This window comes from Panthera onca, chromosome C1 (assembly GCF_046562875.1).
Source record: "Panthera onca isolate mPanOnc1 chromosome C1, mPanOnc1 haplotype 2, whole genome shotgun sequence".
Taxonomy (NCBI): Eukaryota; Metazoa; Chordata; class Mammalia; order Carnivora; family Felidae; genus Panthera; species Panthera onca.
This window is the reverse complement of record NC_138346.1, coordinates 102,908,216-102,922,145: the sequence shown is the minus strand read 5'-3', so window position 1 is coordinate 102,922,145 and position 13,930 is coordinate 102,908,216. Positions and strand designations below refer to the sequence as shown.

Genomic DNA, 13,930 nt, shown 5'->3' with positions numbered 1-13,930 from the left:
TTCAGAGCTGACTGAAGGCCCTGTGTGTGGAATGGGGGTGGGGGTGGGGGGGTATGTACATGGTATGTCTCTCAGGGAGACTGGCCTGGAAGTGGCCGCTGTGTTGGGGGGTCCCCAGCATCACCATCTGTAGGCCCTTTGTCTGAGGCTGTTTGATTCCTCCAGAGAAAACTCCTTTGATCTCCGCCCTGGGGTAGAGGTGTGTGTGGAGGGCTGGAGCTAGGGTATAAACCTGGCTGCTGGAGGTCTGGAAGCGGGGCAGCCTGGGGACGTGGCTCTTGCCATTCAAGTGCAGACAAGCATGTCCATTAGAAATAGAAGGAGCCAGGGCGCCTGGGTGGCTCAGTTGGTTAATCATTCGACTTCTGATCTCAGCTCAGGTCACGATCTCACAGTTTGTGGGATCGAGCCTTGAGTCACACAGCCCGCTTGGGATTCTCTCTCTGCCCCTCTGCCTCATTCTCCTTCAAAATAAATGAACTTAAAAAGAAATAGAATGGGCCACATATATAACCGAACATTTTCTAGGGGTACCTGGGTGGCTCTGTTGGTTAAGTGTCCGTCTGGGCTCAGGTCATGATCTTGCGGGTTGGGAGTTCAAGCCCTGCATCGGGCTTCCCTGCTTGGGATTCTGTCTCTATCCCTCTCTCTCTGCCCCTCCTCCACTCTCTCTCTCTCAAAATAGACTTAAAAAAATAAATGCAAATTTCCAGTAGCCACAGTAAACCCAGTAAAAAGAAACAGGTGAAATTAATCTTAATAATATATTTCATTTAGCCCAGTGTAAAAATACTATCATTTCAACATACAATTAACATAAAAGTTAACACACTTCACATTTTTTTATTCCTACAAATCTTCAAAATCCGGTGTCCTGCACTTACAGCACATCTCCCCCGGGACCAGCCACGTATCATGTACTCACTCGCGACATGTGGCGAGTGGCCGCTGCAAGGACAGGACAGGTGTAGACCATCACTTCAGGCTTCTCTTCCTGGCAGAGGCCCTCCTGAGTCTGGCCCGGGCTCCCAGGAGCCCCGGAGCCCCTCATGGCCTTCAGGATCCATCTGATACCCAGGGCGTCCCTGCCACCCTTGAAGCAGGAGGCTACCCATTTGCACAGGATTTCCTAGGGGGTTCCATGCACCTGTTCACTACTGGGCTGGGGGAACTGTCCTGTCCCTGTGCGGGTGTTGAAAACTGAGTCCCCTCTCTCCCGTCCCTCCCTTTGCTTTTATTCTTCAGGTTCCCCAGCTGTTTTTGTTGCTTCGTGGGCCATCAGCAGGCACTTTCTGGAAGACGTTGGGTAAGCTGCTTGAAGGAGAGGTAACAGGAGAGTATTTTATATCATCCAGCTCTTCGAACAGGATGGACACTTGTTGGGAGCTATCTAGGAAAGGCCTGTTTTTCAAACTGGGGACCACAGGCGAGTTCTCTGGAGGCATCGTCAGCCTCAGACGTGCTCTGAGCCAGAGGGGAGAGTCGGTTCTGATAGCACTGGGCACACAGCCGCAGTGCTCAGGGTCACCAGCATGGGCCATTCATACGAAGGGCTCCTCAGAGGACTAGCCTTTCCAGGTCAGCTCAGCTCTCCACGCCTAACGGAGCCTGGCTGTCCACAGGTGCTGGGACATCAACGCCAACGCGTCCATCTGGTGGGTCATTCGAGGGCCTGTGATCCTCTCCATCCTGGTGAGTGGCCATCTGCCTGAGCTGGGCTCCAGTGGGAGAGAGGGAAACAGTGACTGGCCTGGACAAAAGGCCAAGAGACAGGGCTCCCTCCTGGTGCGGGGAGGGATCAACCACAGAACTTCCAGAGGTTGGCGGCCCGCAGGAGGGTTTAGAAGCTCCGCCCCCTGAAGAATGGCGGATGGAAGTGGGAGGGGCAGTTAGTAGGTTACATAACTCCCTTTGGTCTGTGAGTAGCCACTGAAATGTGATTAGCCGAGCTCCTTGCCCTAACCTGGCTGGCTCTGTGATGAAACCCCCCCCACCTTCAGATCCTTTGGGTCCTGTCCTGATCTGTTTTCTAGGCATCCCCTTGTTACTGGGAAGAATCATTGAGCTGGGATCATAGGCAGGGAGCTGAGGAAAGCTGAGTGAGGCATGGTCTTGGGCCCTCAGGGTGCTGTTGGGAGGGGCGGGGAGGAGATACAAGAGTGACTTAGGGACAGGGAACCCAGAGGGTCTCAACTGGGATGCCCTTCAGAATCACCTGGGAGCTGTTTAACAATATTGATGGCCAGAGCGCCCGGGTTCCTCAGTCGATGAGCGTCCGACTCGATTTCAGCTCAGCTCATGATATCACGGTTTGTGAGTTGGAGCCCTGCATCAGGCTCTGCACTGACAGGCGAAGCCTGCTTGGGATTGTCTCTCCCACTCTGTCTCTGTCCCTCTCCCCATCTCTTTCTCAAAGTAAATCAATAAACATTAAAAAAAAAAAAAATACTGAGGGCCAGAGATTCTGCTCTCGTTGTTCTGGGGAGGGGCCCGGACACCAATCTCTGGTTTAAGTTCTCAGGTGCTTCTACTCTGCAGTCAGGGTTGGGAGCCCTGGAGCTGAGCCTGTGGGTGTGGTATGAAATAGGGGGAGAGAGGACGGGGGACACCCTCGGGTTGTCTCCTGGATGGAATCAGCCCCTCAGCCGGGTGCAGGGTTCAGGGGGGGTACAGGTACAGGACCAGTTGACAGGAAGTGCCCTTCATGGGCTCTCTGGGGCGGGGCAGGGGTGCTGCACAGGGCAACAGCCCCTCCTCTTCCACTGGCTGGCTGGTGACCTTCTAGGGGCAGTTGGGGGAAGGGAGCCATCCTGCCATCCCATGACCTCCCTCCTTTTTTCTTTTTTAACATTAAAAAAATTTTTTTGGAGGTGGGGGGGAGGGGCAGAGAGAGGGGAACAGAGGATCCAAAGAGGGCTCTGTGCTGACAGGCTGACAGCAGTGAGCCCGATGCGGGGCTCGAGCTCACAAATCATGAGATCCTGACTTGAGCTAAACTTGTAGGTGCAACTGACTGAGCCAAGCAGGTGCCCCTTTTGAGCATTTTTTAAAAGTTTGTTTATTTATTTTGAGACAGAAAGTGAGTGCACATGCGTGAGCGGGGAAGGGGCAGAGAGAGAAAGGGGGAGAGAAAGAATCTCAAGCAGGCTCCATGCTGTCAGCACAGAGCCCTACACGGGGCTTGATCCCACGACTGGGAGATCATGACCTGAGCCAAAATCATGAGTCGATGCCTAACTGACTGAGCCACATAGGTGTGCCCGCCCCCTTTTTCTAAATAATAGACTTCATGTAAAAAGAAAAGTTGGAAGATACAAAGTCTGTTTTTCAAAAGGGAATAAAATCACACATACTTTTAGCACCTAGATACACACAATGAATACACATGTGCTTTTCTTTCCTTTTTCTTTGAGGAAAAACATACTTTTTTCAAAATGCTTAATATAGTTTTGTATTCTAGTTTGGTTTTTCACTTAGCAAGAGATGTGAGGTGTCCCATGTCCTTTGAAATTATCTAATGAACCAATGTGCTATGACTGCATGATATTCCCACAGGAGGGCATTTCCTCATTTAGTTAGAGCAGTTTCCTTGCTATAATTCTGGGAATCTGACAGCCCAGCCCAGGAGAGCCCCAGCAGAGGGACAGTGGGCCCCAGCGTCCTGGCAGATTTCATGGGACTGGGTCTATCTAGTGATTGAATGTTTGGTGGATACTCTTGATGCAACATATCTCCCAACAAGGGCACCTGGATGGCTCGATTGGAAGAGCATGGTGAATGGGGCACCTGAGTGGCTCAGTCAGTTAGGTGTCTGACTTCGGCTCAGGTCGTGATCTCACAGTTTGTGGGTTCGAGCTCCATGTCGGGCTCTGTGCTAACAGCTCAGAGCCTGGAGCCTGCCTCGGATTCTGTGTCTCCCTCTCTGTCTCTGGCCCTCCCCACTCATGCTCAGTCTGTCTCTCTCCCTTTCAAAAATAAATCAACATAAAAAATAAATAAAGAAAAATATAAAAGGTTTTATCTTAAAAAAAAAAAAGAAAAAAGGAAGAGCTATGACTCTTGATCTCAGGGTCATGAGTTTGAGCCCCACATTGGGTGCAAAGATTACTTAAGTAAGAACTTAAAAAAACAAAACAAAACAAAATAAAAACCTCCCAACCAGTTGGTCACAGGGCCTGGAATTTCACTATTTGGGACTCATTCTTGGGACCTTAGAGAATTTTTTTTTTTTTTTTTTTTGCCTTCCAGTGCTCCCTATTAAATTGAATCCAACTCTAAGACAAAAAATAAATGGAAAAAAAAAGCTTTTATTCATATACACCATGCATAGCCAGCTCTGAGCAAGAGGCATAAACAAACAAGCTGAGAAGCATGTTCCTGAAGAAGCAGCTGGGCTAGGAGTCCTGACAGGCCCCTAATCCTTGTCTTGTGGCCAGCATTCCCAGGCCCCAGGCTGTTTGTGTGAACAATGAGGGTGCCCGGCTGGCCGAGCCCACTGATCCCTGCTTCTGTAAATGGTGCTGGAGCCCGTAGGTGGGTGAGAGAGGAGGAGAGGTACCACCGTGTGGGCATCTTTATAACATTCTGGCACTGGGCTCCGGGAAGGCAACACCAAAAGAAATAAACAGACTACATTCCTGTCCTTTAGGAAGTTGGGATTGGGACTGGCAGATACGTGGACACACACAAGTTTGACAGACGTATGCATTTGTCCTCTTTCAAACATTTCAGGTGCTTACACAGTGACATGATCCCTCACTGCAATATATCAGGAAAAGAGAGGTGATCAACGGTGGCTTCCTGGAGTTGGTGATTGAACTGCAAAGTGAGGCTTTAAGGCTCTGAGGCAGTGGTTCTCAAAGTATGGTCCCCAGGCCGGCAGCTTCACCATCACCTGGAAGCTTGTTAAAAGTGCAAATTCTTGGGCCCCACCCCAGATTTACTGACCTATAGCCTTGGGACCCCACCCCCACCCCCCAGTCAATACCCTAAACCTTAAGAACCTCTGCTGGTGGGGCACCTGGGTGGCTCAGTTGTTAAGCATCTGCCTGTTGGTTTTGGCTGAGGTCATGATCTCAGGGCTCGTAAGTTCGAGCCCCACATCGGGCTCTGCACTGGCAGTGCAGAACCTGCTTGGGATTCTCTCTCGCCCCGTCTCTCTGCCCCTCCCTGTTTGAGCTTTCTCTCTCTCTCTCTCTCTCTCTCAAAATAAACATTAAAATGACAACAACAAAACTTCTGCTGGAAGAAAGCCGTGCTACTCAAAGTGTAGTCAAGGACCAGCTTTGACATCATCTGGAGCTTGATGGAAATATAGACTTTCAGGTCACCTGAAACCTGCCTTTTAACAAGGTCCCCAGGGGTTTCAATGCACCCCCAGTGTGAATAATCCCTGATGGCAACTGAGCAGACCTCAGAGCTCCAGCAGCCAGGGGGTAGGAGCAGGTGCCGGGTCAGTCATCCCCTCCCATAGGTTTGCTCCACCAGGACTGTGGGGCAGGTGAGGGGAGGCACAGTGGTGCAATCTCGGGTGTGGCCTGCAGTGCCTTCTCTGCCCTCAGGTCCAGGGGTCAGGGGCCTGGAGGGGTGGCGATCACCTTCAGCCCCACCTCTGTCTTGTGTTTTACAGATTAATTTCATCCTTTTTATAAACATCCTAAGAATCCTGATGAGAAAACTGAGAACCCAAGAGACAAGAGGAAATGAAGCGAACCACTATAAGTAAGTGGAAGGCAAAGACAAGGCTTGCTCAGTCAGCACGTATTTCCTGAGCACCTATTGTTTACCCAACTGGACCTAGTTCCTGGGAGGTTACAAATGTAAATAGGAATGGGGGCGGGGTGAGGGGGGGTGGGATGGGTCCTTTGTGCAGCCTGAGAAGGCTGCCCCAGTGGTGGGAAGATAAGAAATCTTTCAGGATCCCAGGAAGCAGAGATTTGTGCTTGGGGCAACGCCAGGGAGTCTCCTGATGGGTTTCGGGGACCCAGCTTCAGGGACATCGATATAGGTCTGTGTATTGTTCAAGGGAGAATGGCCTTCATCAGATTTTCAAGATATGTGATCGAGAAATACTCTGAAACCTTTAAGATGTTGAAGGGAGATGCTGTACTAGTTTGCTAGGTCTATCATAACATAACCACACACTGGATGGCTTAAAGAAGAGAAACTTACTCGCAGTTCTGGAGGCTGGAAACCCAAGGTCAAGGTGCCGGCAGGACTGGTTTCCTCTGCCTTGTAGATGGCTGCCTTCTCCCTGGGTCCTTTTGTCTGTGCTCAAAGGTGTCTCTTCCTCTTCTTAAAAGGACGCCAGTTGATTGGACTAAGGTCCCATCCTAACAACCTCCTTTTAACTTAATCACCTCTTTTTAGGTCCTGTCTGCAAGCAGAGATAGGTATTTCTGAGGTCCTGCAGTTAGGGCTTCAATTTATGAATTGGGGCTGGGGAGATGTAATTCAGCACAGAACGGTTAAAGACAAATCAGTGTCCAGCGGTTCTGAGCTTTGAGAATCCAGCAGTGAGTTGGATTACTTGGTGACAGATTCTCCAGGACATTTTTAGAGCAGTGGTGTCCAGAGTAAGCTGGAGCCGGGGATTCAGGATAAAGCTGCAAGACAGAACACAGGATGCCCAGTTCAGTGTGAATTTTGGATAAACAACAAATGGTGTTTTAGTTACTTACTCAAAAAAATATGATCCTTTGTTTACCTGAAATTCAAATTGAACTGGGCATCCTGTATTTTTTATTTGCTAAATTTAGCAACCCTAATCTGGGAAGAAAAAAAAAGCACATCTCCTTATAGGTATTTATTATCAAAAAAAAAAAAAAAAAAAGAATCCTGGCTTTGTGAATAATATGTTAAATAACACATGCACATAACTTATAAATAATAAAGTTGTTTGGGTGCGTTTGTGTCCAAATGTTATTTGCCGATAGGGGTGCGTAATCAGGTATTTTGGGGACTGACCATGGGTGGTGGTATGTGGGAGTTAGAAATTCTCTAGAATGAAAAGTCAAACCACAAAGGTTGGGGGGGGGGGCCCTCCGCTGGCCTCCTGCAGTCAGGCAGGTTGGGTGTGTGGAGCTGTGCCCTAGGGGAAGGGGGCAGGACACCGCAGCGGGTCTGGGTCTGTGTCTGTAGGCGCCTGGCCAAGTCTACCCTCCTGCTGATCCCCCTCTTCGGAGTCCACTACATCATCTTCGCCTTCTCCCCAGAAGATGCCATGGAGGTCCAGCTGTTCTTCGAATTGGCCCTTGGCTCGTTCCAGGTAAGTTTCGCAGGACTGTGACTTTCGGGAGTTCTCTCTTTCCTTAAAGAGAAATGGAGACCACAGAGGCGGCAAGCCAGGTCTTCCCAGAAGGGTCCAGCAGGGGGTTTGGGGGTGCCTGCTTTGGCTGACATCCAAGAGAAGCTGGGCAGGACCTCACTGTGCTGTGGGACCCAAGTTCCCCACCAGTCAGATGGTGGGAGGTAAAACTAAGGAGAGAGACTGACTCCAGGGAAGACGAAAGGGAAAAATAACCCCACATACTGCATTGCACACCTCTCCACAGTTTATATGTAGTCAAAATAGCCTTAGTGCTGAGGGCTATGGCTGAGCCATCAAAAAGCAGGGCAGGAAGAGGAACATTGTGGGAATGAGGGAGAGGGCATCTGAAAGAGAATAATATCTTCGTCTTCATACTGGGAAGTCCATAAAAAATGCCCCAAACCGAAAAATCCAGAAGTAGCATCATCAGCATATTCTTCAGAACCAGTGAAAAGAATTCCAAGTAGTTGCCTCTGAGGAACAGGAAATGGGGGCAGGGGTGTTAGGAGGCTGCTGTTGTTTTGTGACAGCAATCATTTGACTCTTTGAAACTTGCATGCATACACAAGTTACTGAGAATAATACCCAACCTAAAAAAAAAAGGGAAGAAAGAAAGTGAGGGAAGAAAGCACCTACCTATTCATTCGAGATGTTGTGAGGCTTAAAAACAAAACAAAACAGTAAACGTGTTTAGACAGAAGGACTCTTAACATGAATCCCAAACGTCACAGTGTTACTTTGTTTACTCATAGCTGTCTCCTTCCAAAAATAATATGATGTAGCTTTCAGGAAAACCATACAGAGGACAAAAAAAGAAAAGAAAAAAAAAGGTAGCGAAGGATCAGTGAAAAAAATAAAAATAAAAACCAAAATTGAGTTCATACAGAGAAGCAAATTCAGGAGAGTGCTAGGAAGGTGGGAGAACTTAGAGATTTCCAGTAGCCAGAGCAAAAACAGAAACACAGTCTGTTCTAAGATTTATAATATCCGCAATGGAAACAAGCAAATTCCCAGGAAAAGGCTAGAGATTATAGGCTTCAGGGCCTGAGAGAAATTTCTCCCAGTGGATTTTCCTAAAGAAGCCAGCCTGTTCGCAACAAGATTGATTATCCTGCAAAGTCCTCCTCACTGGGGAGGCTTTGGTCTCAGGGCGGGGCTCAGAGTCTCCCTTGTTGCCTGAGTTCAGTTCAGGGTGGGTGAGGCCGGGGTCACTCTTCTGTCACTTTCAGGTTCCGGGGAGGACACATCACTGGGCACACGTCATTGAGTAGAGTCAGATCTTCTCCACACCCTGCCTTCAGACCCTACCCCAGGGCTGTCCCCTCTGCCCAGAGCTCCCTGCCGGTGCCCCAGGCTCCAGAGAACCCAGCCTCTTATGTAATCCACATTCTTCGTTTCTCCATCCAGAGTTTCCGTGTCCACCTGCTCTTGTAATGCGTGGGAAGGCTGGGCTCACAGTGGCCCATTCAGCAGGTGGGGGATTCCGGGTCCACATGGGTGGAAGGCCTTGACCTGGCTTCCAGAAGTGGGTAGTGACCTCACTGAGAGCACAGATACCCGTGTCTGCCTCCCTGCACAGAAAGGGAACTTCCTGTCCCCTGGAGTTGGGGCTTGTGGCTGGGTCTGGGCCATTTGGTTTCTCTCTAAGGAAATGGCTTGTCAAGAGAAAACCCAAAAGCACTTTCAGAATGTTCTCATAGAAACATTCTATGTTTACAAAGAAAATGGATCGTTAAGGTTTTTTTAAACTTTGCTCACACACAAACATATATCACTTGATTATCTATTACCCGTGTGTATTTTATATAATATATATATTTTAAAAATTCTATATTATAGAAAATTTCTTCCATATATTAAAGAGAATAGTAGATAATGAGCCCCCATGTAGTCATTGCCCACTCAAGGCGGGTATGTTTCATGTCTGTCCCCAGCTGCTTCCTCCACCATGTCCCCCCTCATTTTAATCAAATCAAAGACTGTTTTATTCAAATGTGAATATTTTAGTCCGAATCTCTAAAAGACAGGGGCTGAACGAACACACACAGAACCACAATACATTATCAATGGCATATACTTTTATTTTAATGTTTATTTTGAGAGAGAGAATCCCAAGCAGGCTCTGTGCTGTCAGCACTGAGCCCCACGCGGGGCTCGATCTCACGAACCGTGAGATCGTGACCTGAGCTGAAATCAAGAGTCGGACACTTAACCAACTGAGTCACCCAGGCACCCTGTCATATACTTCTGGCTTTTTCTGATTGTACACATAAGAGTTGTTGTAGAAAATTTGGAAAATAAGGAACCATTAAAAAAGAAAAAAAAAATCATCCATAATCTCATGGCCCCAGAAATAATCTGCTAAAAATGATGGTGGGTTTACTTCTACGCCTTTTTTTTTTCTTTTCTTTAAAGTCTCTTTTCTATCCAGGAAGACACTTATGTACGCACAGCTTATATAATTGAGGTCATGCTATGTGTGGTTTCCTTTTTTTTTTTTTTAATGTGTGGTGTCCTATCTTGTGTGTTGTAATTCTCTATCTTCCTGTTGTCTCCACGTCACTAAAATTCTTCAAAGACTTCATTTTTAATGATTGTATAAAAACTGTGGAATTTTTTTTTTTTAATTAAAAAACATTTTTTTTTAATGTTTATTTCTGAGACAGAGAGAGACAGAGCATGAACGGGGGAGGGTCAGAGAGAGGGAGACAGAATCTGAAGCAGGCTCCAGGCTCTGAGCTGTCAGCACAGAGCCCGACGCGGGGCTCGAACTCACAGACTGCAAGATCATGACCTGAGCCGAAGCCGGACGCTCAACCGACTGAGCCACCCAGGCGCCCCAAAAACTGTGGAATTTCTTAAACTCGCTGGCTATAGGAGGCCTGCCCTATATGTACCTGGGGCACAACTCACTTTCCCTCACCTGGGGCTCCGGCCCTCACCTGAACTGTGAAAATGTGTCTCCGGATCTTGGAGGCCCAGGCACCCCCGGGCCCCATGAGGTGGGCGCCATCCACAGCCAGCAGCCTGACCACCGGCGCTGGGCCAAGCACGGGGCCAGTCCTGCCTAAACCCCTGTGACCCAGTTCCCTCACCTGTAAAATCGGGGTCCTCCCCCTCCCCCTCCCCCCTAGGGCTTTGGCAAGGATTCAATGAAGCCCCTAGAGCCCAGAACCCCATGGTTATGTAGGTCAGACAACTCCACATCTAGTTGTCTCACCTTAAAGCCTGACTTTTCCATCTGCTGACAGAGGCTCCCAGGTGAGAAAGCTGGAGAACCACCTGGGATTTTTTTTTTTTTTTTTTTTTTTTTTTTGAGACAGAGGGGTGGAGGAGGGGCAGAGAAAGGAGACAGATTTTCGGAGACAGATTTTCAAGTAGGCTCCATGTCCAGCACAGAGCCCAATACGGGACTTGATTTCACCGTGTGATCATGACCTGAGATGAAATCAAGAATCAGCCACTTGACTGAGCCTCCCAGGTGCCCCAGTCTGAGATCATCCGTCCTCAGGCATTCGGATTTGGGGTAACCTAGGCAAAAGCTCCCAGGCGATCCTAACGTGCTACAGAAGTTGGAGACTGCAGCCTTGAGTAGGCGTTCCTGCCGTCCACTTCCCCCAAATGGTCTCCGTTCTACGTAGCAGTCCCGGACGCCTGATATTCTAAAGCAAATCCTTGAGTTTTGTCACTGTTAAAACGCCAACAGCCCTGAGCCATTGTATGTATTAAGTCCACCATAGCTGGGCTGGTTCATCATCCTCTGGGGTCCTTTCCAATGTGGTAAGTAGGTAAAGGCAGGTCTGGATGGGACCGGGAAGGGGAGGGGAGCCCCCCTGAGGTCAGCGCTATGGCACGCAGACCTCTGAGGGGAAGGGTGCCCACCAGCCAGGGAAGCTGCAGGGCAGAAGGAAGGGCAGGCTGACCTGAGGGGTCCCTGAGGAGGTGAGCAGAGACCCTGCCCTTGGCTTATGGTCCCCAGCAGGCCTCTTGGCCTCAAACCCTGCATCTCAAGACTGGAGTCCCTGGCCGAGCTCCATGCCAGGACCACTGGGAAAACAGAAGCTGCAGATACTAGTGAGGAAGGGTCCTGACAGGCACAGACCTCCATCGCACCAGGGAACATAGAGTGCATACAGCCCCGAGGCCCCTAACCAAGGAGATATATACGGGGAGGTCACACACACCCCACTTTTGGCAGGCCAGCACCAGCACGCGGGCTTTGCTGATTTCACATTCACGCATTCATGTTTCAGTGTGAAGAGCTGGCCGTGGTGGACCGCCTCCGGATTTCCAGCTGATCTTGAAAATGAGCCCGCACCAGGCCCAGGGTCTCCCAGGGGCCGGCCCCTCCCCCTACCTGAGGGACAGTGCGCTTTGGGCGCCACCAGTCTCTGCTTCTCCCAGATGGCCCGCCTTACTAATTCAGGGGACTGGCCTGGTCCCCACGGGCTCAAGTTAGCAGCTTCTACTCTGTGGTTGCTGGAACCACAGGTGTCCAATGCCCGATGCTGGACACTGGGCTCACAGACAAAAGGGGTCCTGCTCTTGCCCCAAGGAGCTGAGTCTATGCTGGATGATGCCAGCAGAGCCAGGGGTACAGTAGGGGGCTCAGAGGACATAGCCCTAATTCCCCCTGAGGTGAGAGGTGTGAGAAGGCTCTGGGACACTTCCTGGGGAGAAGTGAGCCTGGGGCTAGCAATTCAAGGATGTTGGGGGTGGGGGGGGAAGCTGAAGGGAGGCTGGGTACAGGAGTACCTGCACTGACCCCTGCTGCCTTGCCCCCCCTCCCCCCCCCTGCAGGGCCTGGTGGTGGCCGTCCTGTACTGCTTCCTCAATGGGGAGGTGAGTTCTCAGCTGGCCTGGAGAGAGGAGCTTCCTAGCCACTGGATCCCTGTTCAGGAGCTCCCCGGAAAAGGTGGTGGGGAGAGGTGGGGTGCGGGCTGGGTCTCCTGAGCTCACTTCATGGGAACATCGAAGCACCCAGAAGCCTAGTTCACACATTTACTGCGCACGACCCTCAGTTCAGCACAAGGGGGATTCTGTAGGTCTGGGCTGGAGCCTGAAAATGTTTAACAAGCTCTCTCCAGGAGGTTCTTACCCTAGAGCAAGTCCAGGAAAGAGGGAAGTATGGGCACCCCAACAAGAACCCGGGCTCCTGACTGCTCTGCTGCTTTGCCTGGTGGGTGACCCTGCTCACTGCCCACTGCCCTTCAATGGGCCTCAGTGTTCCCATCTGTAAAATGGCGCAGAGGCAGTAACAGCAAATCCATCCTCAAGGACCCTCCAAATGAGTGTTGACTCCTGGGAGGGCCAGACACTTACTATGAAGTCTCTGCTCCTGCACAGAGCAGTTGGGGGAGGACACACACAGAAGCAGCCCAACCACTAGTTGAATACAGTCCTTCACACAAGTAAGGCCTTTCTAGAACTGTCGACCATCAAACTGGTTTGCCACACTTGAATGGGAATAACCTGTTTTCCAAAACTCAAGCATGAAACCTGGCTTCAAAGGTTTGGGCTGCTACAGCTGGGCACCCTGGAGGACATTTCCAAAGAGCAACTCCCGGGCCCCCAGATTAAGTTGTGAGCTAGGGAGGCTTCATGGGAAGGAGTCCAGTTTGTCCCAGGTGATGACCTGATTAATTCTGGAGTTCTGGAATTTGTGAAACAGCCCAAAGCCCCTTCCTTGGGACCCAGGTGGCAAGATTGAAGGTGAAAGTGTCCAGGAGAGAGGGGCCCTCAATCCCTACTGGATGTTGGGGCTGGAAATGGCCAATCTGAGGGGTTTGCAGGAGAGGGGAAGGTTCGAGTCTTGGGACCATGCTGAGGTCCCGGGGTGGGGGCGGTGAATGGGACTGTGGGTACAAGGTCGGTTCTTCTCTCCTCCACTGATGGTGGTCTCTGGGGGCAGGTGCAGCTGGAGGTTCAGAAGAAGTGGCGGCAGTGGCACGTCCGTGAGTTTCTACTGCGCCCCGTGGCCCTCAACTCCACCTTCAGCAATGGCACCAGCGGCCTCACCCACAGCACCAAGGCCAGCACCTCAGAGCAGAGCGGGGGCACCTGCAGGGCCAGTGTCATCTGAGAGGCTGCAGCAGGGCCACGCACGGGACAGAGACCAAGATGGGTCACGAGAAGGCTAGACATTGCTGCAAGACAGTCCGTATCGGTCTTCTCAGCAGACATCATAGGCTTTTCTCCTGTGACCAAGAACTCCCCTTCTCTGGGCCTCAGATTGGGGAGGGGGCTGTGGTGAGAATTCCTCAGAACTGATCAAAGCACAGGCACCGTGGGGCAGGTCGAGGGCCCGGGATTTGGGTCTGTTGTGTTACGTGAAGGGCAGTTCAAGGGTTCCAGAAGGCAGGGAAATAAATGGTAGCTGGGATGGGTCTGGTATGTAATTGCCCACTCTCCTTTAGCCCTCGAGACACAAGGTGAAGGATGCTGAGGCTGGCCTTCCCTACCCCTTCCTGCAGGAATAAGCTCGAAGCCCAGGAAACATGGCAGTCAAGACCCTTGGCCCTAGATGGACCCTCCTTACCCCTCACTACAACTCACCTGTCCAGTAGCTCTTACCCTAGAGCCTCAAGACAACTGGATTAACCTGACCATGTCAGTGAAGCC

At 50.4% G+C, this 13,930-nt stretch overlaps 1 protein-coding gene across 1 annotated transcript in view; it reads left to right on the top strand.

The window, feature by feature from the left end:
• Positions 1 to 13,702, top strand: part of SCTR (secretin receptor) — a 78,416-nt gene extending 64,714 nt beyond the window's left edge. The window contains exons 8-13 of the mRNA XM_060625508.3: positions 1,246 to 1,306; positions 1,623 to 1,692; positions 5,630 to 5,721; positions 7,141 to 7,267; positions 12,110 to 12,151; positions 13,221 to 13,702. Of these exons, the coding sequence (XP_060481491.1) occupies positions 1,246 to 1,306; positions 1,623 to 1,692; positions 5,630 to 5,721; positions 7,141 to 7,267; positions 12,110 to 12,151; positions 13,221 to 13,391 (563 nt within the window). The 3' untranslated portion in view covers positions 13,392 to 13,702. The remainder of the gene's footprint in view (positions 1 to 1,245; positions 1,307 to 1,622; positions 1,693 to 5,629; positions 5,722 to 7,140; positions 7,268 to 12,109; positions 12,152 to 13,220) is intronic.
• Positions 13,703 to 13,930: the final 228 nt, after the last annotated feature.